Source organism: Ovis aries, chromosome 5 (assembly GCF_016772045.2).
Source record: "Ovis aries strain OAR_USU_Benz2616 breed Rambouillet chromosome 5, ARS-UI_Ramb_v3.0, whole genome shotgun sequence".
Taxonomy (NCBI): domain Eukaryota; kingdom Metazoa; phylum Chordata; class Mammalia; order Artiodactyla; family Bovidae; genus Ovis; species Ovis aries.
Window position 1 is genome coordinate 80,901,138 of NC_056058.1, and position 26,261 is coordinate 80,927,398.

Here is a 26,261-nt window from a genome sequence, read left to right on the forward strand (position 1 = left end):
TCGGATTTACTTTGTTCTCATTGTATAAACTCATACTTGACTTCAAAGAAAAGGGAAATACAAAGTCCTTCTTTTCTAAGGGGCAGAAATCCTTTGTGTCAACTGGTTGACCCTTGCTGTCAGGTCCTCTTGGAAGGCTTTTGTAGCAGGAGGCAGGGGACTCTTCCATGTGTTGATATTGTTTACGTAGTCCAGTGGACCTGGCTGAGAATAAAAATCACATAAACTCAAGAAAGATTATGGTCCCATTTCCTGACCACAGGGGAGGTGATTGATATATCCAAGGAATCTCGGCTGCTCAGGGAAATTATTAAATATTCTGCCACGAGGGACACTTGGAAAGACTGAGGGAAAGAAAGAAGGAAGAAAGCCGAATATAGCCTTCTGGAGGTTTGTGGCAGGGGAAGAGGATGTGTTTGAGTTTGACAAGGGATTTGCCTCGGGGAATTTCCTGTCCAGCCCCGTTATTAGCAGGGTCTTTGTAGATTGCTCAATGACCCCGGGCTCCCCATTGGGTAGCTCCAGGGGAAGGCAGTGGGGGATTCTTATACTTCCTCTCTAGGTCTCAGAAGGGTCCCCTTGTCTCAGTGTCTCTTTCAGGTTGGCAGAAGCCAGGACTCTGACCCTTGCCTCAAATGGGACAGGCAGGCTCGGTGGCCGCGTAAACACGCTGTAACCAAGTTCTGGGCTAATTTTTACAGAGTTTCGTTTGCTCCCCAGAAAAACCGACGGTACTCAACGGTCTCCTGCGGGCCTGCCCCACAAGAGCCTGGGGGCTCCTTTGCCCGAAGCCAGCACTGGCAGCGCGGGGGGCGGGGTAGAGGGGGTGGGGAAGGGTGGGAGGGCAGCAGTTTCCTCGCGCACTGCGCGATGTTCCTTAGTGAGCCGCTGAATGGGGAGCGCGGCTGTCCCCAAGCCGATTGGTACTTGCTTGTCAGGAAGAAACGCCGAGAGGTGGGAGTGCCTGGGGAGGGAGGCAGGCGGTCCCTACCGCAAGCGCGGGGAGCTGCCTTTCCGCCCCTCTGCCTGCCTTCCCAGCCTGGGCTTTGAGGAGTGGCTGAAGCTGCGGAGCGCTTGAGGAGCCTGTGAATGAACCCTCCTCCTCCTCCTCCTCCTCCTCCTCCTCCTCCTCCTCCTCCTCCTCCTCCTCGCCGAGTCTCCTCCTCGGCGCTGACGGTACAGTGATATAATGATGATGGGTGTCACAACCCGCATTTGAACTTGCAGGCGAGCTGCCCCGAGCCTTTCTGAGGAGGAACTCCAGTCGGGAGGGCGCAACAGCCGCGAACCTTCTTAGGTGCTGCGGTCAGGCGTGGGGACGGGGATCTGCGGCCAGCCCCGCATCCTCCAGCACCATCCCGCACGCTTCCCCGGGACACCGCGCTTCCTATGTAACCCGCCCCGGCAACGCCGAGCCCAATCGCGCAGCGCTGAGGTGAATTTTCCCCCCAAACTGCAATAAGCCGCCTTTCAAGGTAATCACGTTTCTTTTGTTTCCCCTTTAAAAAAAAAAAAAAAGAAAGAAAAGAAAAAGAAAAACTTATAGGAAAAAAAAATCTAGTTTAGAAAAAAAGTAGATTGTGATTGGTAGAAGGCTTTAATTAAGGCAAAGAGAACTATCTTTGAGAAGTTAAGAAAATATAGGCACTGTAAAAAATGCAGGTAACTTTCAGAAGGATGTTTGGAGAGAGGACTACGGAGGGACCTTGGTGCTGAAAAAGATCCAGACAAAAGAAGCCTGGGGTGGGGTGGGGGTAGACAGACTAATGGAATTGGGGGAAGGGAGGGAAGGAAATGCGGAGACCCCCTAGAAGCGTCGAGGGGTCTGGAGCTGGAGAGGACGGAGGGACCCTGGCACCTTGATCTTTTTGTTGTCGTTAACCTGCTCGAGGCAAAAGTTTGAATGGGGACTCCCGAGACTTGCCCACACGCAAATCCCCGAAGCAGCCTTGGTGCAGGCCACCTGGTTCCTGGCCCCTGGTGTGTGGTCAGTGCCCGGCGTTCCTGGAAAGCCGCTCTCGGGCAGCTCCTGACAAGGCGATCCGGGTTCTGAGCGGACGTGACCCCCTCATCCCGCGGGCTGTATGGGAGGTGGTCCGGTCGGGGGGAGGTGCAGGGTTCCCGGTCCGCTTCTCTGGCGACTTGAGGGCTGTCACGGCTCTCTCCGGTGCCCCTGGGTTCTTTTGTCCAGCGCGCCGTGCTCCGGAGCCGGCCAGGAGGGAGCAGGGGATGGGGGTGGGGTGTTTGGAGCGCCGCGGAGGTCTGCTCCGCGCCAGGGCGGGAAAAGCTTGCTCCGAACCAGTAGAGATGTGCAAGAATTTTAGCTCATTCTGAGAAGCGAGGTAGAGGCTTTTGCTTCCATCTTAACCAGCAAGCCAGCGCTTAGGGCGCTTTTCAGACAAAGGTGGCGTGGGGACCCGAATCTGGGGCCTCTAGGATCAGCCCTCTTCGCCCAGACTCCTGTAGCCCTCCTTTTCCTTCCATTTCCCCACCCCTTTCGCCGCTCGCGGCCCTAGTTGAGCAACTTCACTGGCGAGTCTTGCGGCGGCAGAGAGCGAGTGTCGGCAGCTCCGGGGGACGCCCTGGGCTGGAGCGCCCCACCGCCCTGCGGAGGCGTGGGCGCCGCCGGGCAGTATCCCTGGTGCGTGCGGGTTGGGGGGCATCAGGGTTGTCTAGGCTCACTGTCTGTGTCACTGGGCGTGGAGCGATCCCTGTGTTAGGCAGCGGAGAGCGAGGTAGAAAACTAGTGTCATCGCTTAAACTATGTGCTCTGGGATCCAGCTGCGCCCTAAGAAGTCCCGCAAGTTCCCCGGAGATGCTACGGGAGGGAGGAAACATTTACACCGCGCCTGGAGAGCTGTCCCGCTGTGCGCACACCCACAGGCGGAAAGACAGTCTGGCTCTCTGTCCGCTTTCTCATCTTTGTCTCTACCTTTCTGTCTCCATCTTCTCTGTTTCCCTTCCCCTCTCCCAGCCTCTGCTCCGTCTCTTTCGCTCCTGTGTCCCCTCCCCCACCGCTGACAAATGAATGGCTAGTGTGAAATCCCTGCCTCCTCTGTCCGCCGAGGCAGGCAAGAAGGGAGGAGCGAGGGAGGCGGTGCGCTCCTTCGGATCGGCCCCCAGTTGGAGAGCTTCGAGCTTGCAGAACCCAGATGTCTAGGAATAGGGAGTTTTGTGACGGGTGTGGGCGCCCCCTGATGGAGAAATCCAGTACAGGTGGAGAAAAATGAGCTCACCCTACCCACTTCCCCCCGCCCCAAAACCAAACGAGCCTCTTTCACAGCCCTGCATTAAACGATGGAGGGCCATAGCTTCCCGTTTAGTTTTCTACTTCGGAATCTGCGAAGTAAACCTAAGTGTTGGCAGGCCCAGGAAGGAGACGTCTTTGCCAAGGGCTGAAGCGCCTTCTCTTCAAGTCCGCTGGGGTGTGCGCGGCGCTCCCGGGGCAAGCCTGCAGTTTGGTAGGCTAACACACGTGGCCAGGTTTCAGAGGGCTTGGTACTCTTATCTTGGGCGTCCCTTTAAGAAAGATCATACAGATCTTTGGGAGATTTTACTAAGGCTCATGACCACTCGAAATCGATGCTAGGGCCCCTCCCAGACTATTGCCTCCAACATTTAAACTTTCTCAATTTCACAACACTCGTCGAAGACGGAAATTTGGGAGGAGGGCTCCGGGTGGAAAACGGAGAGAAGGAAAGGGCAGGAGCAATAGGGAGAAAGGGAAGAAGAAAGGATGGGGCACATACACGCAAACAGCCAGGAGCGGACCGGCTGGGTTCGTTTCAAGGTTTTGGACTGAATTTCACGTCTCGTTTTAAGCCATTGTTTTAATCCCCAGAGCGGTAACAAATCCTACTGAAGCGGCGTGCTGGGGTTAGCGGGGGTAGGGGGGAGAGGCGGAGGAACTAGGCTTAGAGAGTGGGTGCTGGGGGTTTCTTTCCATACCCCTGTCCCCTCGTAAAGGAACCGCATGGAGCACTTCCCGCAGCGCCGGGGTTCACCAGCCGCCGCCACGTGGGCTGGGGCTTCAGCTCCCGGCCCGAAACGGGTGTGACTTCTTGGGCTCGGAGACAGCAGCACTGCTGGACCGGCAGTTGTTCAGAGCCGCGGCTGGCTGGGCGCCTCCTGGGTCTCCGCCCAGAGGCCGATGGGGGCGTGGCTTTGGTCCTTCCTCGGGATCGGGGCGGGGCGGGGAGAGCCCGGCGGCGGCGCATCCCTTGTAAAGGGCTGGTGGAGACTGCTGGAGCGGATCTGACTTCTATCCAGAGGGCGCTAAACACTTTTATTAAATAAGACCTTTTGATTTTTTTCCCCCCTCTTGCTTCTTGGGAGTGGGATGGAGTAGTTTTTGCCTGGCGACAGGAAAGAAGTAAAGATTTACTCCAAGCAAACAGTTTTGGAAGAAATTTGAGATGTTTATCCTATGATCTCTATATTGACTTCTTAAAGATCGTTTTTTAGTCAATTACAAGATATTCACGTTCCAGATGTCATGAAGAGTTCGTCTAGCACGACAAGCAATTGCCATTGACAGGATTGATAGATTCCATGAACACAAACCTTAGGGGCTGTGGGTGTAACCCTGATCCCTTTGCAGCAAGCAGGAGCTTTTAGCTCCCGCCCGGCCCATAGTTGGAGCTCAGCTCATATTTATGAAATGAGCGAAAGACTGCGGAATGTGGCGCAGAGTAGACGCTGCCACTTAGAGCTGCATTTTAGACTTGCCTACTTCTTGGGTTTATCTTGGAAGAACAGGGTTTTAACGATCTAGTGTGTTAGTCACTCAGTTGTGTCCGACCTTTTGCGACCCTCGTGGACTGTAGTTCACCAGGCTCCTCTGTCCGTGGAATTCTCCAGGCAAGGATACTGGAGTGGGTAACCATTTCCTTCTCCAGGGATTGAACCTGGGTCTCCTGCACCGCAGGCAGATCTAGCCCGTGTTCTGACATCTAACTGATACACTTGCCGTTCCGTTTTGACTCCTTCTAAAAGCTGTGACCTAAATTCTTTTAAGCATAGTTGGCAATTTTGCCAAACTTACAGTGAAAATATTCCTTTAAAGACTTAAAATAGGATGTTGTGAGATTAACATAAAAATAGGAAGGCATCAATGGAAGCAACTAGTCTTTGAGATGAAATTTGTTCCAATTGGGGGAATATGTAACTTGGAATGTGAGAACATACCAAGCAGAAGGTCCCAGACTGAGCTTCTGGTTCTGGTGCTATGTTTAAAAAAAAAAAAGGAAGATTTTATGATTGTATGTCCCAGCTAATACGGCAAAGGCTTCCATGGATTCCAAAGTAGTTGAGCAATTGCTTCCTCCAGCAGGAAGTCCACGATCCTTAATCTTGTGGGTTCTGGGAAAAGGGATGAGAGTCAAGACAATTGCTAAAGATTTGTGTACGAATTCAAAGTTTTATTTTGTTTTTCTTGGTAAGTAAAATACAGAAATTTAAAGTTAGCCCTAAATAGTATTTCCTACTTTTAAAGTTTAAAAAGAATTTTAACTTTAGTTCAAATTTAAAGTTTTAAAAGAATCCCCCTGGATTTATATATGTTTACAGACATAAATTTCTGTTTCTTCTTTTTCTCTGTGCCTACAAACTGGAAGGAAATACCTTTGATATCCTAGGATACCTATATCTGCATATACCCTTGTAAGTTGTTTGGAAAAGACCTAAAAAGTTAATTTAAGGCTGAATATGATTAATGTTACAGATATACTCATTGTTCTTTCTTTCCTCACATTATTATGCTTAAGTACTTTGTGGTTAATGATTGGTCAGTAATTGAACATCAGAGCACAAAGATCAACCAACACTGTCACCCAAGAACGGTATAACTAAACTTTCCTTACCTGGGGGGGTTTAAATATTTTTGTTAACTTTATTCATGGACAAACATCACTAGATACTGTATTTAAAATGGGATATTTCCCTGTGACTGAACAGAACTTTTCCAGACATAGGGTTCTTTTTGGGAAAAGAATGAATAACTGCAGTAGGCTATTATTCCACCACCCACCTAGAGAAACCAGTTAGGAGTCATAAACACTCATTGTTGGGGGTAACTGGCTCCGGGATGAGAAAACATGTTGACTATTGCATAGATCTGTACTTTATCAGAAAATACAAGGTCTGTACTCTGTCTGATTTGGAATCAGAACAAGGAGAAGTAGAGATAAATGTCTTGACCAAGCTCCGCTTCAGTTAGTGAATGTTTGCCAGCTTCCTCTGGTAGCCTATATGTGGTTAATTACATATATGTGCATTTATACATTTATATTACATATATGTTCTCCAGGGTTTTTTGACAGCTGTGTTTCTATCACTGAATGTGCCAAGGGTAGTTCCATTTCAGTGGTCAGTGCAAAGCATCTTTATGTGATGAGTTGGTTTCCCTGAAATTCTGCTGGCTAGATTGATCATCTTTAAAAGGGTGTAAATTAGGTGAGCTACATTTAAATTTATCTTTTTTCTGTATCTATATACATCCTACTTCATTCTTCTAAGAATTTTAAGAGGTGTTTACATCTATAAATTTATGATTGCATAGTTTATAATAAACTATGTAAACATATAAAATATATGTTATCTTTTTATTATTAAATTACTGAGTTGGTATTTATTACATGTGGTATAGTAGAATGAATACTAGGCTTAGAATCAGAAAGCTTGAGTTGCAATTCCTAGTTGAGAAAACCAAGTTAACACACAACTTTTGGGCATTTGATGTCAAAATCTATTAAATGGATATACATTTATAAACATCAAAAGCATAAGTACCTGTGAAAGGGCTCTCATAAATAACTCCACAAATAAATAGTGTTAAGATATATATCCCTGGGGCTCATCTTGATCTAATTCTGTAATCTTAACAGCATTACCCAAATCATGTATTTCCTACTAAACCTGTAAAATGAGTTAGAGAGGGACATACTGTTGTCAGAATTGTCTAGTTTCGCACTTGTATGTGGAATCTAAAAAAATCAATACAAATGAACTTATTTATAAAACAGAAAAAGGCTCACAGACATAAAAAACAAATTAGGTTTACCAAGGTGGAAACAGGGGAAGGGATAAATTAGGAGTTTGGGAGTAACAGTACAATATATAAAATAGATGAACAAAGACCTAGGGTATAGCACAGGCAACTGTAAGATATTAAATATCTTGTAATAACCTATAATGGAAAAGAATCTGATAAAAGGTTATGTATATAACTGCATTTATATGTGTATATATAATGTATATATGTATATATACATATATATATGTTTTATATGTATATTTATAACTGAATCACTTTGCCACACAGCTGAAAATGACGCAACATTGTAAAGCAAGTATACTTCAATTAAAACAAAAATTGTCTAGTTTCATTGACTAGAAGACAAAGTCCATAAACAGACTCAAATAAACATGGAAATTCAGTGGAAATGAAAAATTATTCAGTAAATGACTTGGGCACAACTGATTGGCCCACTCAAAATACAAATCAATCTTTACCTCATTTATCCCAGAATAAAATTAAGATGGATCTAATATGAAATGTTGGGAGTAAAATAACCTTTTAAAAAATAACTAGAGGATATTATAAAATGTTTAGAATAATAAGCTAGGAGAAAGGAAACCCCTGATAAAGAAAGGTATAACCCAAAAGCTATACTAGAAAAGATTGATAAATCTGACTAAATAACAATTAAATTATTTACACAAAACACATAACACATCTAGAAAATGTCAGCATATTTTGATATGCCAGGAACTTTTACAAAAGAATAGACCACAGCCCATCAAAAAGAAAAATTGGCAAATGTTTTGTGTGTAGGCTGCTGGCAGAAAGAGAACAATAAATGTTTTAAAAATCATATGAAAAATTGCTTAGTCTCATTCATAATTAAAAAAATAATAATGTTTATTCTGTGCCATTTTCATCAATCAGCTATAAAGATAAAGTTTAGTAAAAGTTTGTGTTGGTCAAGTTGTGGGGAAACTGGATCTCTTATATATGTAAGTAGGTTCATCTTCTTTAGAAAGTGATTTGGTAATAGCTATAATTTTTTTTAATGCACATACATTTTGACCCAGCAATTCCACTTCTAGGTATTGTCATATAGATATTGGTAGAAATGTCACCCAAGGCCAATGGACAAGAATGCCCTTTTGCAGCATTGTTTCTCATTGCAAAAATCTGGAGACACCTTAAAGGCTCATCACAGGAACTGTATAATAAAAGATGATATGTTCATGTAGGAGAAAATTATGCAGCTGTTAAAAGTAACACAGACAAACTGTATTAGCTGATTCAGAACATTCTCAGAGATAAACTGTATTTTAACTGAAGAAAGTAATTGCCAAATAGTGTATAATGTGCACATAATTGGCTTCCCAGGTGGCTTCCCAGTGGGTAAAGAATCCCCCTGCAATGCAAGAGCTGCAGCAAATGTGGGTTCAATCCCTGACTTGGGAAAATCCCCTGGAGAAGGCCATGGCAACCCACTCCAGTATTCTTGCTTGGAGAATCCCATGAACAGAGGAGCCTGGCAGGCTACAGTCCATAGGGTTACAAAGAGTTGGACATGATTGAAGTGGCTGAACACGCATGCATGCATGCACATAAGGGCATATTCATTCATTCAAACAATATTTACTGGGTGTCCTGGGCATTGTGGATACAGCAATGAATAAAACATCAAAGACTGCCTTCCTGGAGCTTATATTATGGAAGGCAGAGAAGGGCAGTTGCCAAATACACATATACGATGGTGAGGTGTGCTATGATGAAAACAGAACTTGAGAAAGGGAATGAAGAGTGCAGTGCATTTTACATCAAGGAGGGCACAGGCAGTGAACACAGCAATACTAAGGAGCAGTGACATGAAAAAACAGCCAAGTCCAGGTGCAGGAATCTATACCTGTGTTTGTGGTAAATTCACATGGTGCTATTATTCATGGAAAGCAAATTCATGACACTGTATGCTTAAACCATGATATCTCTCTCTGCATTATAGCGATCCTCCTTTGTGTAAGCACCACATGGCAACATGATAGGCAATGCTCTTTGCATGCACTTTGTGGCTGAGGTATTCTGAACAATTGGTTGTCTAGGGTAACTAATTCGAGAACTGGAAGACAAACCACTGTGTCTGCATCCTTAAGTCACCCTTTGCTCAGTGGAGCTTCCCCAAGATCAAGGGAGAATACTAAATATCTGTTTACTAAAACCTTGGCTCTCTCTTTCGCTGAGGCAGCCTACCCCTGGCATGACCCTTATCCCCTTTGCAGACTTTTCTCATGGATAGGAATCCTGTTGACCTTGTCTCTCATGTCTCCTAGGCAATTAAACAGCCTCAGTCAGCTGTGACTTGATTGTTCAATGACTTTTTCCTCTTCTCATTGACTTCACTGGAATAGAAGACTAAATATAGGCACCAGCTCTCATATCTCCCAGGTCTTTCTATGCAGTCAGACTTGTTATCACTAACAGATAATGCTTACAAGACCCACACAGAAGAGCAGAAGAATAAAAAATGGGGGTTAGAGTGGTGCTAAAAACAAAGAAGCTTCAGAAAGTTTCTCATTTTGTAAAATCAAAGAAGGCAAATGGTGTGCTTAAACAACCATGAGCATGAACACAGACTTATGGAAATTAGAGAAACGGAATGATGTCTGTGGCCTGTAAGGAAGAGGCAGTGGAAATATAGTTCTGAGATCAGAAGTTTGGGAATTTGAGTTGCAAACTCTGGTGACTACAGGGAATAGGCATGGAGTAGAAATGGATGAGAGGCCAACTGGGGCATTGATAATCTTGAGCTCACAGAGCCAAGGCCAGGGCCTGCTGCTTGCTTAGTGCTAATGATTGGCCAGCTAGAATATGGACCTCTAATTGTTAGGTCTGATTTTCCAAAAGAAGTCAGAGATCGGGGGCTTAGTGTGAACACTCCAGTTTTTAAATGTTGGCAACTTAATTTATGCAAATGGATTTAAAATATGACTGATCTCTTCCTCGCACTTTTAATGCACCAACCTCCTTCCCTAACCTTGCCTTACTGGCAGTCTTACTTGGGCAAGTGATGAGTATACTTGTTAAACAGATGAAGAACTACTTCCTCCTCTCCATCAAAAACAAAAACAAAAACACACTTTTGTAAGGATGGAGTATCCTTATAAAAAAGTTAGACTTTTAAGTATCTGCTTTGGGTGGAAAATTGCAATGCAGAAGACCAGTTCTCGGTCAGGATTGCATCTTCTCCATTGATTTTGTTACAAGATTTTGACTTTCCAGATATTGCAAACATCAGATATTATTGAGTCACAGCCAATGTTAACTGTATTTCATGTGTTAATTAGCCCACTCACCCATGTCTAAAGAGATTGTTGATGCTTCTCTTCAGAGTGTATTTCTGAATAGGAACTGAGGGCGTGTTGGTCACGCATTTGGTCAGCAAACCTCCCTCAAAGCAACTACTCCGAAGCCGGCACTGTGGAAATATTGTGGTAATTAGTAAGTTGAATATGACACAGATCCTGCTTTTCAGAAAGCTACTGTTCTACACAGGAGATAAAACATATTTCTAAGTAATGATTCAAAGGACATAATGATAAATTATAGGACAATTTACTGTGAGCATGAAGGTGTACAAAGTTTTAGTAATAACCCAGGTTATAATTTTCAAATCCAAGGGCTTTAAATATTCTTTTTACTACTAGTGATATGAAACCAGGAAGTTCTCACTGATAGAAAGCTTGGATTAGAAATTTTAATAATAAATACTGAGCTCCAAAATCACTGCAGATGGTGACTGCAGCCATGAAATTAAAAGACGCTTACTCCTTGGAAGAAAAGTTATGACCAACCTAGATAGTATATTCAAAAGCAGAGACATTACTTTGCCGACTAAGGTCCGTCTAGTCAAGGCTATGGTTTTTCCACTGGTCAGGTATGGATATGAGAGTTGGACTGTGAAGAAGGCTGAGCACCGAGGAATTGATGCTTTTGAACTGTGGTGTTGGAGAAGACTCTTGAGAGTCCCTTGGACTGCAAGGAGATCCAACCAGTCCATTCTGAAGGAGATCAACCCTGGGATTTCTTTGGAAGGAATGATACTGAAGCTGAAGCTCCAGTACTTTGGATACCTCATGCGAAGAGTTGACTCATTGGAAAAGACTCTGATGCTGGGAGGGATTCGGGGCAGGAGGAGAAGGGGATGACCGAGGATGAGATGGCTGGATGGCATCATGGACTCGATGGACGTGAGTCTGAGTGAACTCCGGGAGGTGGTGATAGACAGGGAGGCCTGGCATGCTGCGATTCATGGGGTCACAAAGAGTCAGACACGACTGAGCGACTGAACTGAACTGAACTGAATATACTGTGTATCAACAAGCTATATTTTATATGTATTGTTTTATCAATTCTCATTGTACTGTTTAGTAACTTACCCCAAATCTCAGAGTATAAGCAGAAAATTCAGAACTCAAATTCAGGGCTCTTTGACGATGGAGCCCAGACTTTTAACATTAAGCTTATAAATGTTTTCTGAAAAAAAGAAAAACAATTTGAGAAAAAATTTTTCTTGAAGGAGAATAATAAATTATTGTTTGTAAGCACAATTAAAGAAAAGTTTCTTATTTGGATTCAATACTCATGGAGTACATTGTCTTTATAGTGTTGTATGATACAATCTAAAGTTTCATTTTGTTGGAAGCTTTAGGGTATGTGAAATTGACATCTTATTTTTTTTCCCTGAAATATTGTTATAGTAATGAGATATAGGCATATACTTCCTGCTTGCTGTGGTATCTTGTAAAAAAAATCCAGAAAAGTAGAAACTTAATTCCCAGTTTGTGTGTAACAACATTTATTAACATATCTCAGTGATTATATGGTAAATAATAAGCTTAATTATCAAGGTTAATTTAGGATTATCAACTATATACTTTTCATTGTGACTTGTCCTATGGTTCATTGATGGAAAATATGAGATGTATAATGTGTTAGATTAAAACTGGTCTTCAGGAAGTATCTAGAATTTTATAATTTTCTCTTAGAAAGATTCTAACACTTATTTCAAGCTATATAAAATAAAGCAATTAAATGAAGAAGAATATGAAGGGAAGAGGAATAGCTGATGTCAATTGTTAAATTGAGTTTGAACCTAGATTGGACTTGGATTCTTACAAGATTTTAATCTAGGTTTTATAAATAATACAGAATTTAGATAGTTTCTGAGAAAGTTATAGGGCACCAACTCAAATATGTGTCAGTTAAGATGCCTTTCAGTGACATTGGCTAACAAAAAGCCCTGACTTTATTGGGTTTAAATAACCAAGGAATTTATTATCTAATAAAAGAAAGTTCAAGGGTATGGCTAGCTGTTGGTCTAATGCCTGAGCACTTCAGCACTGCCTCTCCTGATTGTTTCTCAGCTTCATCCCAGAGGGTATCTTATATACTCATGGATGCAACATGGATACAACAGTTTCACAAACTATATTCAATCTTGATAAAGTCCAATGAAGGAAAGCAACCATCATTTCCCGTTTTCTCTTCTTAAAATGAATATACTTTCCCAGAAGCAACTACTCCATTCAAGATTTTCTCACATCTCTTTGGCCAAAATTGCATCATATGATCGTTCCAAAACCAGTCATTGGCAAAAGAAATAGGACCCGTGTAATTGGCTTGGAAGGAAAGTTATGACCAACCTAGACAGCATATTAAAAAGCAGAGACATTACTTTGCCAACAAAGGTCCATCTAGTCAAGGCTATGGTTCTTCCAGTGGTCAGGTATGGATGTGAGAGTTGGACTGTGAAGAAGGCTGAGCACCGAAGAATTGCTGCTTTTGAACTGTGGTGTTGGAGAAGACTCTTGAGAGTCCCTTGGACTGCAAGGAGATCCAACCAGTCCATCCTAATGGAGATCAGTCTTGAATGTTCATTGGAAGGACTGATGTTGAAGCTGAAACTCCAATACTTTGGCCACCTGACTCATCTGAAAAGACCCTGATGCTGGGAAAGATTGAGGGCAGGAGGAGAAGGGGACGACAGAGGATGAGATGGTTGGATGGCATCACTGACTCGATGGACATGGGTTTGGGTCAACTCCGGGAGTTGGTGATGGAAAGGGAGGCCTGGCATGCTGCGGTACACGGGGTCGCAAAGAGTCAGACACGACTGAGCGACTAAACTGAACTGAACTGAATTGGCTTGGAATAAACAGGATCATCCATTAGGACTGGGGTTTGACCCAGGTTCCACCAAAGTATGGCCATGTGAAGGAAGGTAGATATTAAAATGGAATCAAAGTTTTGTTAGAAAAGAGAGAGCATTGCCTACTAGGTAGCCAACCACTGATGGCTGTTATAGAGCAGTTCTAAATGTAACTGGGGAGGAAACAGCTGTTGAGATCAAATAGTCTTCTGTGGTTGTTTTGAGCTTAGCTCTTTGATTTCTAGATGGTCCTCAACAATGATGCTTATCCTCCTCATAGTTATAACAGCAGAGAAATGTGAGCTGGAAGGGATCATTCTGAAACCCAGATTTGTTAAATGTCTTCCCCAAAGTCACACAATAAATTAATGGCAAAGCCAGGGCAGGGTTTATTGTCTCTTAGTACAGGGTGTTTCCTTTCATTCTTTACCCTTCAGACCATTGGAACTACTTTAAAACTCATGGCAAGCACTGGCCTTTTTTGTAATTAACAGCTCCTTATAATACATTTATTTTGTTTGCTCAGCCTCCTAGAAACTAAATTGAGTCTGTGCTTTAAAAAGCCTGCCGAGGTCCTCATTCTCTGTCCTGGTAACATGTGCGTGAATCAGCGATGGGTTTCCACACACTTCACATTTGGTGCAAATCCCTTTCTTTCCACATCTCTCCCAACTGCCTCCCCATCTTCTCTTGCTCCATCTATGATTAGCTTCCTGTTTCTAAATAGATTTTGTGGTCGCCCTTCCCTCCTTGTTCCAGTTGCTAGCCGCTAGTTACTTAGGCTGTGGTCTATATTGTTCTTCCAACAGCCTACCCCATTGCGGTTGCCCCACACATCCACATTGTTATATGTCCCCAATTTGGGTTCTGGAATTATTTTGGTAACGACCACATTGGGTGAGAGTCAAACTAATAATTAAAGTGTTGGGACAACTTCTCCTATTGCAAGTCTCCTCCTGTGTTTACAACCCAAGAGGAGCAGCTTCTTGTACTCTTGTTACATACGATGCACAAACAGCATGTGACATGTGGCCTCCCACAAGCCTGAATGCTTATGATTTACTTCGTGTTTTTCTTCATTTCTAGGACAAGATGTTGATAAATATAAAGAGCATCTTATGGATGTGCTCCACCTTAATAGCAGCCCATGCACTACAGAAAGGTGAGTGTGGTAATCATTTTTTAGGATTAATTGAAATAAAAATTAAAGTATTGGGACATGGAATGTGATTATGGAATCACTAAAATAAAGGATGAATTTTTTATCTATTTGTTGCTGAAGACTTTTAGCTAAAATATCATTAGGCTGAAAACAGTGGCTTTAAATAAATCGGTTATAACAAAATAATGAACAGGATGCTAAAGAAGAAAGTGGGCTTTCAGTAACTTCCCAGATTACTGTCAGACTGTGCAAAAAGGCTCATTTGAGTGGCTGGGCATATTTTAAAGTTCCACTCTTTTTGATACCACTCAAAGGCTTTTCTACATTGAGAAAAAGACTATTGAACTTTTAGAGGGATACAATTTGAAAGAAATCAAGAAGATATAGAGAAGTCTGATAGACAAGTTTTTACCCCTACCTCCATTTCTTTCTTTTTCTCTTTTCTTCTCCTTCTCTCTTTCTCCTTTGTAACTGGATAAGTACACATGCACTGTTTTTCTTAGCTTCAAATTATATGTCCACCTAATGAGAGTTTTGTGATTCCAAATTTGTAGACTCTTGATCCATGAAGAAAGAATCTGTGCTGAGTATCAGTGACCTGCTCCCATCAAGGGTCTCTCTAGACTCAGCTTCTGCTTCTTTCTCACACTCACTGCCTGCTTCAGAGTCTCGAAATAATTTAGAATTTCCATTCTTATTCCCTATTTTTTCCTTATACCTGTTTCCCTTCCCCTGCCCCCATGCAGTTCCTTCTGCTTAGCAGTCCCTTCTCTTGTGCTCTACAGTTCCACTTCAGTTCATTCTTAAGATTCAGAACTTGTGACACTCAACCTATTTATTCATCCATCCTTCCTATCCATTCATTTATCTATCCATTGACAGTATTGTTTGAACAGATTCTGCGTGCTATGCCTTAGTCTGGGTCTCCAGGGATATATCAGTGGATGAGTCATACATTGTTTTAGATTTCATTAAGCCTAATCTCCTTAGTTACATGAGGTAGGCGATAAACACGTAAACCAACAATCCAAGTACTTCTGAATTGATGAAAATAAGGCAGAGTGACAACACAGAAAGTGGCTTAGGGTGGGAGCAGGGGAGGTGGGAAGGCGTCTTTGAGAAAGTAATACTTACACTGACGTGAGAATGACGAGAAGGAGCCAGCCAGCTAAGATCTGGCCCAAGTTAGGTAATGTGTTTGAGCAATCGAAGGGTCACTGCAGTTGGAGAGCAGGGATCAAGGGAAAAATAGGAGATCTAGATAGAGAGATAGGCAGAAATCAGCTTGTGTAAATAGAAACACCATCTGACACTCAGAAAAGAGCTTCCTATGTTTATTTTTCTGCACCCATGTCTCTATTTCTACTTTGCAAATCTGGATGGACACCAAAGGGGTGGGATGAATTGGGAGATTTGGACCAATATATATACACTACCATGTATAAAATGGATAACTAATGGGAACCCTCTATAGAGCACAGAGAATTCTACTCAGTGCTCTGTGATGACCTACACAGAAAGGAAATCCAAAAGAGAGGGGATATATGTATAGGAGTAACTGATTCACTTTGCTGCGCAGCAGAAACTAACGTTGCTAACGTTGTAAAGCAACTATATGCAAATAAATTTTTTTTTTTTTTTTAAAGAAGGAGCTTCCTATGAGCCAGGAACAGTTTTAATACTTAACATTAGCTTATTGAAACATTCACTATCCATAGAGGAAACTGAGATCCAGAGAACCTAAGTGACTTGCTCAAAGTCACAAGACTAGTAAGTTGCAGAACTGGGAGAAGAACCAAGGCTGTCCCAGGAGTGTGTGAGCTTTACCACTGGTACGCTTCTTATCCATGCAAGCATTGTAAGCTTTAGAAATGGATTTTATTCCCAGGAAGCACTAAAGGCTTTCAGCCAGTGAAACATAAGTTGATGAATATTTTCCAAGTTCCATGTTTGCTGTTCTATGTTGGTTTGACTGTAGGAGAGAAAGAGCGGCCCCAGGGAGATGACTTAGGAGGTTATTGTGATCACCCATGTGTGAGATGAGGCGCTTGTATCCCGTGATGGCAGGAGAGTGAACTGGATATGTGAAGATGGAGGATTAGGACCGATGCCTGCATGGGATGTGGTGTGGTGAGGGTGAGAGAGGAACCGAGGATGAGCTGACTTCTGAGATGGCTCCCACCTCTCATCCCCCAAATTGTTTCCAGGCAGTTTTAAAGCCCTTTCTGTACGTTCTCATTGTCCCCTCTGCTGTGACAGCTATTATAGTCCATACCACTCATTGAGGGTAAGTTATTCCTTGTATTTCTTCCCAAGCAGACTGTGACTTCAAGAGAGCTGTTTTTTTTTTTTTTTTTCTTTTTGAGCAGAGTTCCTGACACACGGCTAGCACTTAATCAATTTATGCTTGAGTGAATAAGTGAATGAGTAAATAAATAATGAGTGAATACCACAATGAATGACCTGAATGGCTATCAGAGTCTAGGCGCCACCAAGCCAATGGCCAAGAAGCTGTCCTCTTCAGCATTTCTGGGGAGTAAAGGTGACAGAGAGGAAAGGACAGTGGCATTGAGTGAAGAGGGAGGACACAGAAAAGAGATAGAGAAAGGGGAGTTGATTTGGTTGGGTCGTAATAGAAGGAAATTACGGAGAAAGTAGCGGGAAGACTGAGAAACAGGACCATCACCCTTTCACTTAAAGAACTCACACAAATAATAGGGAAACTAACACTTATGGTATAGCTCCTTGATGATATTTTAAATAGTAATAACCGCTAACAATATTGAGTAATTTCTACATGTTGGGCTTTCTTCTAAGTATTTTACTTTGTCAACCTTTTTTAATCTTAACTCTTCCATGAGACACGTGCTTTATTCTCCCCAGTTGGCAAATGAGGAAACAATAGTACCAAAAGATTTCTCGACATAACTAATGTAGAGATCACACAACAAGTTAGTTACGGAGCCTAGAGGTGAACCTGGCAATCTGGTTCCACTGTCCATGCTCTCAGCCAGTGTACTGTACTTTACCCCAAGCATCAGGTGTTTTGTGAATTGGTGATCACTATTAAGCAATATCATTAGTTTGGGGCTAATTTCAGAAGAATCTTCATTGTTTCAAAGGGATGAAGTTGAAAATGTAAGATACATATGAAATATATTTGCCAAGTTCACAGTGAAGCACAGAGTAATAGCTAGTTGGGTCAACACAAGTACCCTCACCTTAAGGGTTTTTCTATTTAAGTCTAGGCACTTGAAAGGTGAGTAATTAATGAACATTTTGTCTCTTGGTTATGGGCTTTATTTTAATGCATAAGGAACTCTTTGATTTAACAATACCTTTTATATGGATTATTTACCATTGACTCTGTTATTTGGATATTCATCTAATACAATAAATGGAATCCTGCATAGTCACAAGTAAATGAGTGAATGAGGGAGTGATACTAATACTTGAGAGGGTGATAAATTCCCCTAGTTTCACTCTGGCACTTCTAGGCCAAGGTCTGTGTGTGTGTGTTTGATTAAATTGTGTAGATAGAATTTGCATCATTCTTGCTCTGCAGAATTTACTGACATAAAATGAAGCATAATTGATTATTCATTATTTGGAGTGTTCTCCCTTACAGTATTCATTTAGACCACAAACTTGAATGGTGAACTGTTGCTAGCATTCATTTTTGTTTCTTGCACTGTCAGAATTTCAGACAAGTTCTTGCAGGTAGCATTCTTTTTTAACATGCATAGTCGATAAACATTATCCTCTGTGCTACTAAATTTCTTTCTTAAAATATTTATATTTGGTAAACTCAATTCTTATTACCCAGTGCATTAAGACCCAAGATTTCATACACAGAAGACTTGGCCACACAGCTTTTTGTTAATCTTGTTGATAAGACTGGATTCTCCATGAATATATATTTACATACAACTGCAGCTTTTAATTTTCTTGTATCTATAAATATCCAGAACAATAAATAACCCTTGGGAAATTGCCTTTTGACATTATTTTGTTCCAATATATCTTTTCATTATAGCACAGTTATGGAGAAATGCTCTAAGTGTCAAAAACCTCCCAATTGAATAGATTGGGCTGAATCAGAATCTTATAAATTTATACCACAATTGATGTCAATGGTAAAGATGTTTATTCTCCATTTAAAAAGCCATCTTTTATTTGTGAGCTTAATCATCTATAACTCTTCAGGAAGGAAGATAGGAATTCCTAGAACGTATGATAGGTACAAATTAAGACATTTTTTAGTTCATAAAATTCTTACCTCTTTCCTTCTCAGGACCCCTATTCTCTGCCAAAATTTAAAAAAAAAATAGTACAAGATATCTTTTTTGTGTGTTTAGCTCCCTAATGGGATCCAGTCCTTTTGAAGTTAAGTTTTAGTCTTTAGCGTCTGTATCGTTTCTAATGCATGTTCATATTGAGATGTGTGTTACTAATGCCTTTAACCACTAACATACCAAGTGTTAGATACATATCATTTTGTCAATTAAGAAATATTATTTTACTCCACCTAGATATTGCTATTGCTGTTCATCATGTTTACATGAACTGGGAGCTCCCTGTGCACTATAATTTATATTCTATTACCAACACATTGTGTCGCCAACTAGGAGAGACTGGGAGATGGATGCAAGATGGGGAGGAGAGGTATAGATCCCTATATGAGTGGGTTTTATTTATTTATTTATCTGCATGTAATGGTGTTAAATTATAGTCGAAGTGTTCTTTCTCATTAAAAGTTTAAGGGCTTAAGCAGAAAAGCATTCTGTAGATTAATACTTTAGAAGGGTTGCATGTGTGTGTGTTCAGTCGCTTAGTCACGTCTGAGTCTTGCAAGGCTATGGACTGTAACCCGCCAGGCTCCTCTGTCCATGGGATTCTCCAGGCAAGAATACTGGAGTAGGTTGCTATGCCCTCCCCTAGGGTATCTTCCTGACGCAGGGATCAAACCCACATCTCCTGCATCTCCTGTATTGTAGGCGGATTTTTTTTTTTTTTTTAGTAATTATTTTTTTTATTTGGCTGCACTGGGTCTTAGTTGCAGTATGTAGGATCTAGTTCCCTGGCCAGGAATCAAACCTGGGGCCCCTGCATTGGGTGGCTAGAGACTTAGCCACCAGACCACCAGAGAAGTCCCTGCAGGCAGATTCTTTACCCCTGAGCCACCTGGGAAGCCAGGCTTAGAAGGGTTAGGTGAACAGAAGCCAACATTACCCCCCAGGATATAATGGAGGGATTGGGGGCAGGAGGAGAAGGGGACGACCCAGGAGGAGATGGCTGGATGGCATCACCGACTCGATGGACATGAGTCTGAGTGAACTCTGGGAGTTGGTGATGGACAGGGAGGCCTGGCGTGCTGCGATTCATGGGGTCGCAAAGAGTCGGACACGACTGAGCGACTGAACTGAACTGAACTGAATGTTTCGCTACAAAGCGACTGCAGCTGAATTTGTCATTACGATGAAAGCCTTTGATTCAACACTGAACCGTAGTGGGTCCTTCAAGTGTTGGACGTTTCCCTGCTCCAGTCTACTGAAGTACTTTTGATAATTTTCACTTCTTCTTGAAGTTGTTTTCATTTCCTCTAAAGTAATCTTAATCATTTTTCTTCTTCTCACCTGTTAACTTAAATCTGCTTTTTAACTATTCTTCCTAACATTGGTCAGGTCTTTAAACCTGCATTGCTTAGTCTAGGTTCCTTTCACCCTTGATTTCTTGCCTTCCTACAATGGCCTTATTTTATCACTTGTTTTGTTCATGTTAAAATCTAAGTTACAAATACTTTAAAATGAAAGCTCATATTTTAGCACATAAAAATGAGCATTATCCATTTGCAGCAACATGGATGGACCTAGAGATTGTCAAAGTGAGTGAAATCAGACAGAGAAAGAGAAATATCATATAAGAAAAGAGTTATAAATATACCCGGATGAGGGTGTATATGGAATCTAAAAAGAAATTATACAAATGAACTTATCTATAAAACAGAAACAGACTCACAGACTTAGAGAATGAACTTTTGCTTGCCACGGGGGAAAACGGGGAAAGTGATAGTTAGGGAGTTTGGGATCGACATATACACACTGCTATATTTAAAATGGGTAGCCAACAAGGTCCTACTGTATAGCACTGGGAACTCTGCTCAGTATTATGTGGCAGCCTGGATGGGAGGGGAGTTTGGGGAGAGTGGATACATGTATATGTATGGCTGTGTCCCTTTGCTGTCCACCTGGAAGTATCACAACTTTGTTGACCAGCTATACTCTAGTATAAAATAAAAACTTAAAAAAATAAAAACAAAAGCAACTTTTAATGAGCATTATTAATTCCTGTCTGTTATAAAACATTATTGAAATGATGTACTATTCTCTGTGTATAAAATCATCCTAATTATTTTACATACTGAAGATGTAACCAAATCCCTGTAATGGTTCTTATCCTTTCACTTATTTAATAGACTCAGCTTGTCGATTTTGTATTTTCTTTTTCCTGTAGTCAACATGGAAAAAAGCCCATCTGTTAAGGGCTCCCTCTCTGGAAAAGTCAACCTACCTTGTCATTTCTCAACCATGCCTACCTTACCACCTAGTTATAACACCACCAGTGAATTTCTGCGAATCAAATGGTCTAAGATTGAATTGGACAAGACGGGAAAAGATTTAAAGGAGACTACTGTCCTCGTGGCCCAAAATGGGAATATCAAGATTGGTCAAGACTACAAAGGGAGGGTGTCGGTGCCCACACATCCCGAGGACGTGGGCGATGCCTCACTCACCATGGTCAAACTGCTGGCCAGTGATGCGGGCCGCTACCGCTGTGACGTCATGTATGGGATTGAAGACACACAGGACACGGTGTCATTGACCGTGGAGGGTAAGGCTTGGGACTCTAGAAGAAGCTGGTATTATAGGATACCTGCTTCAGAAGTGTCGTGAAACAAGATTCAAAAGTAGCCACTGCTCAGGGTTTGAACAAAGGGAAAAAACACACCAATCGACCCAATAGTCCATGTCTTTCACTAAAAATGAACTGTTAATTGTTCAGGAGTCAAGGAAGGTGACTTTATACCAGATATAATGAATACTTCAAGACATGGGATATAGCTCAAGAATCATTACTTCACTATTGAGACCTATCAGCAATTATTTTTTAAGAAAGCAAAGACGGATCTACAGTTTAATTTTTTTTACATATGTGTATATGTGCATGTACACTCACATGCATACATATACACACATACACACACACACACACACACACAAACCTTTTTTCTCACTCTCCTAGCATGATTATTAAAATGTTTGAGTTTGCTTTTAAGACATATAAATTATATCTTAACTTACATTGAATAAATAAGGCACCTAATAAGTCCATGGTATATATTAATATCATAGTGCTCTGAAAAGGCAAGGACTCAATAAACATTTAAATTGGATCAAAACAAGAATTCGGTGTATTTTTTTAAGGTCAATACACTAGTTACCCACTGTCTTGCAATGAGACACTTTAGTTTCAGCCCCCTTTCAGTGGTAGTTTGTATGTCATTTGAATTTAAGTTAGGAGACAAAGCAAGGAAAAATTGCTTTAATTGGGTACACACATAATGTCACAGCTCTTGGAAGCAGAATGTTTTGGCAAGTTATTAAGCAAAATTCTCATACCCAGACATGATGGAACAGATTTTTCTTCCAACCCTCCGTTTCCCTATAAAATATTTACCTTTCAGAAACATATACAAAGGGTTTTATTAAAACTCTTTTTTGTGTAGCCAAAAGGAAATACTCTGAATTTCAGATGTGACAGATTAATTTTCTGAACATCCTTTCCCATTCAGATCCTATTGCTCTCTTCTATAAATCTATTTTTATGTTTTCCAGGCATTCACTGAACACCCTGGGCTCTTTGCTTTTAATCTTTTTATCATTTACTTTGATTAGTCTTGGATTGTTTTTTCTACTGATCTATCTCTTCTTCTTTTTGTGTAATGTAACATACCATATATATATATAATATATAAACTGAGATATGCATTATACATATATTATATATATTAAATCCCAGAAGTTTAACAACTTCTTACAATCTTCATCATTAAAGAATTAGCAGTGGATTTGCCCCTTGCCCCTCTGAAACAATGAAAATTCTCCACTTAATCTCCTTAGCCCCATGAGGTCTTCAAATTATCCAGCAATTATAGATACTTATACAGTCTGATATTCCCTGCCTTGGTCATGGAGGGCCCTTTGTGCCCCCTTACTGCCAATCCTAGGTGCACAAGGAAGATTTTTAATTACCAAGAAGGTTCTTTGAAGCTTTGATCAGCAGAAGACTAGTTTAAAACCATGCAAAGTCTTGCTCAAGTCTTAGAGGTCATTATAAACATACTTATAGGACCATATATACTTCCTGGAAATTTTAAAGTTGTTCTGTAAAGGTATAGATTTTATGAAAAACATTCGGTGGTTTTTTTTTTTTCTTTGAAAAATCAGAAATGGGAAATAAGTATTAGTTGTCAGTGCATCCACTTGGTACCTGTGCAGGCCTTTTTGAATTAACACTGATCAGAGGTGCTTATTGATGACATGCCTAGTCTGTCCCCTGTAGATGCTTTATTGGCACATACCTGTTTTGGAAGAGAGAAGCAAGGATAGGCATGTGGAAAACAATTTAATAGCTAGAGGTCAAGCTGTGTGTGTGTGAGAGAGAGAGAGATGGAGGGAGGCTGTTGTCAACTCTAAGAAATTACTAAGAATAAAAGGAAAGTGAAAGATATCTTGGAAACCAAAATTAATTCCACATAATAAATACGTGGTGTTAAATGATATGACAATAAAATCTTATCCATAAAACCCAATTACTCCGATTTCTATTTTCCAGTGACTTCCTAGGCACATTAGCTTGACTCACTTTGCTGTCTGATGAAAATGAGTCACCATATTTACTCCAGTTAAAAATGGAGATGCCCTTGCACAAGTGGGAGGAGGGGCCCAAGCTTCACCCCCTCAGTTGCTCTTTTCTCAGGCTTTTGACAGCTCTTTGACCCTGAAACACAGTTCAAGAACCACTAGTTTATGCAACTCCGAAAATACAACAAAGTGGAATTTGAAGCACATATCAGGATGCTTGGCTTCTACCGCAGGAGTCTGGAGAACTTTATTTCAGGCCTTCTTTGGGATAAAAATCATACATTTTACCTGTCAAAGTGGAGATCCTACATTATGCAAATCAGTTAATGAATATGATAAACATTTGTTATAGTAGCCTATCCAATATTTTAAGATATTTTAAAATTCTTTATCTAATTTGATCTTCATTTCAATAAAACTACATAAGCACTGTTAGGTATGCTTTATAGAGGAGGAAATTAAGGCTTATATATGATTAAGGAGCAAATCAGGAATTGGAATAGGCCTTCTCTTATATACTCCAGTGTCTTTTCCATTATAATATATTGTCTCTGTAAGCAAATACCACAATATTTCAAGTTTGGCGGAAGTGGTATTGGTGAAGGTTCTATATGCTTCTATTGAGTTGGCCCTGAGTACAAACATGAAGTAAGAGGAGTTGATCTCGTGACCTCCTTAACTCTCTCTATCTCTTGCAGCACCTACTCCCTTTAGTCGTCCATGGTTCCCCTGATAGCCTGTGCGTGCATGCTCAGTTGCTTCAGCGGTGTCAGACTATTTTGAAACCCCATGGACTGGAGCCCACCAGGCTCCTCTGTCCATGGGATTCTCCAGGCAAGAATACTGGAGTGGGTTGCCATGCCCTCCTCCAGGGGATCTTCCCTACCCAGGGACTGAACCTGCATCTCCTGCATTGCAGGCAGATTCTTTATCCACTGAAGCACCTGGGAAGCCGTGACAGCCTGAACATTACCTATAATTAGGACAACTAGTCACCATTTGGGATTTAGCAGCTTAAATCTTTTTTTCAGATGGTTTCTGTGGGAACAGAAAACTCCTGACTAGGAAACTCTCTGATGGAGCAGAATGGGATACCTGAGTGAATAGCACTTCTGGGGTTCCTTAGATCACCATAATTTTGCATAATGCTATATGAAGTAAAATAAATTGTCATGGTCTTAAGACCGTGTTAGCAAGTCATTTGACATATTGCTCCAATGAGAAAATGCACAGTATGTGGGGAGACTTGAACTGGCCTGTAATTGTTCGCTGCTGTCGTTGCAGGGGTTGTGTTTCACTACAGGGCGGCAACCAGCAGGTACACCCTGAATTTTGAGATGGCACAGAAGGCTTGCGTGGACATTGGGGCCGTCATAGCCACCCCAGAGCAGCTGCATGCGGCCTATGAAGATGGTTTTGAGCAGTGTGATGCAGGCTGGCTGTCAGATCAGACTGTTAGGTGAGTGGTCTGGGGGCCACTGGCCTTACTTCATCACTTGGGGAGTGAGAATATAGTGCTACTTCCTAGTCCTTTATTTTCCCAGGTATCCCATCCGGGTTCCCCGAGAAGGCTGCTATGGAGACATGATGGGGAAGGAAGGAGTCCGGACCTACGGATTCCGTGCTCCTCATGAAACTTACGATGTGTACTGTTACGTGGACCATCTGGATGGTAAGATGTTCGCATTTCTATAGCTTCATTTGACCCAAGAAAATCGAGAAAACACTGGGAGCACGTGGGGATAGAGTGAGTCTTCATGCTTGTTTGGATTCCAAACAGCAGCATTTAGTTTAAATAACCGTATGATTCTGTGGTGAAATAAGCTTAAATTAAAGTGGAAAGAGAAAGAGGGCTGTGTAAATGGTTATGTAGGTTTGAAATGTCTTTAGTTAATGGCAGGTTTGCTTTCAGTCATGCTGCCATTGGAACGTTTCCAATACACTTTTAGAGCATTAAGAATAGAAACCTGTAAGGGCGGTACCTATTCTTGTAAGAACTTCAGGTAAAATCCTGTGATGACAAACCACTGTGAATCCAAGTGCTGATAAACATCCCAAAGTGCAACTGAATAACACAAACTAGCCAAGGAAGGATTTTCATGGTTTGCTTCTCCTTGTGTTCACTTTGCTACACTAATATTTAAAGTAATCATTTATTCATTCAATCAATCAGCACACCAAAAAAAACAAACAAACAAACAAACACCCACTATGTGATAGATACTCTGCTTGTTAGAACTGAGAAGTCAGGTAAGATATAAGCCTTGCTTTAGAGATTCTTAGAGCCTGATTGATTCTGGCATCGTCATTTCTTCCTCGGTGACAGAGTGAGACTCTTAGAGATAGTAAGTTTGAGTTCTCTTCTGGCAATGTTACCTAAGGACACAATATAGTTTTATTAAAAGACACATGGAGTAGAAGTTTCTGTGACTTTTGAAATGGAAGTTCACTTGTAGCGATAGCTATCTTAGAGGCCTAAAAATATAAATAGAGGTATCACATTGAGCTATACATTTAATTTTAGCTATACATTTAATTTTAGCTGGGTACCCATAGAAGAATGATCTCAATTTTCTTATGTTTAAAATGAGGAGGTTGGACTAGAAAATTTCCATAGTCCCTCCCAACATAATTAAATTATCTGATTCTATGAATTGAATAAACAACCTCAGTGACTGAAAGCTAGAAAATAAGCAGCTTATATTTGCCTGGTGTCCTAAATTTGAATAGGATAACCTGATTCCAAGAAGCCTGATTTCTTTAGTGTGGTTCTCTAGCATCTTAACATTCTTATTATGACTGTTATTTAAGATTGATACATGTGTTTTCTAAACCATAACTTCAGATACTAACAATTTACCTTTTTCACAAAGGTAAAGGGAAAATAATCTAGAAAATTCAAGCTATGAGATATAGCTTATCTCCTTCCTTAAGTTTAATTTTAAACTTAGTTAA

General features: G+C 41.3%; 1 protein-coding gene across 3 annotated transcripts in view; it reads left to right on the forward strand.

The window, feature by feature from the left end:
• Positions 1-1,211: 1,211 nt before the first annotated feature.
• The window catches only part of VCAN (versican), a 119,818-nt gene continuing 94,768 nt past the window's right edge, over positions 1,212-26,261 (forward strand). For all 3 annotated transcript variants that reach the window (XM_004009067.5, XM_042250731.1, XM_042250732.1), the window contains exons 1-5: positions 1,212-1,475; positions 14,307-14,382; positions 20,896-21,273; positions 24,591-24,765; positions 24,851-24,978. In XM_004009067.5, coding sequence (XP_004009116.3) covers positions 14,313-14,382; positions 20,896-21,273; positions 24,591-24,765; positions 24,851-24,978 — 751 coding nt within the window. In that variant the 5' untranslated portion in view covers positions 1,212-1,475; positions 14,307-14,312. The remainder of the gene's footprint in view (positions 1,476-14,306; positions 14,383-20,895; positions 21,274-24,590; positions 24,766-24,850; positions 24,979-26,261) is intronic.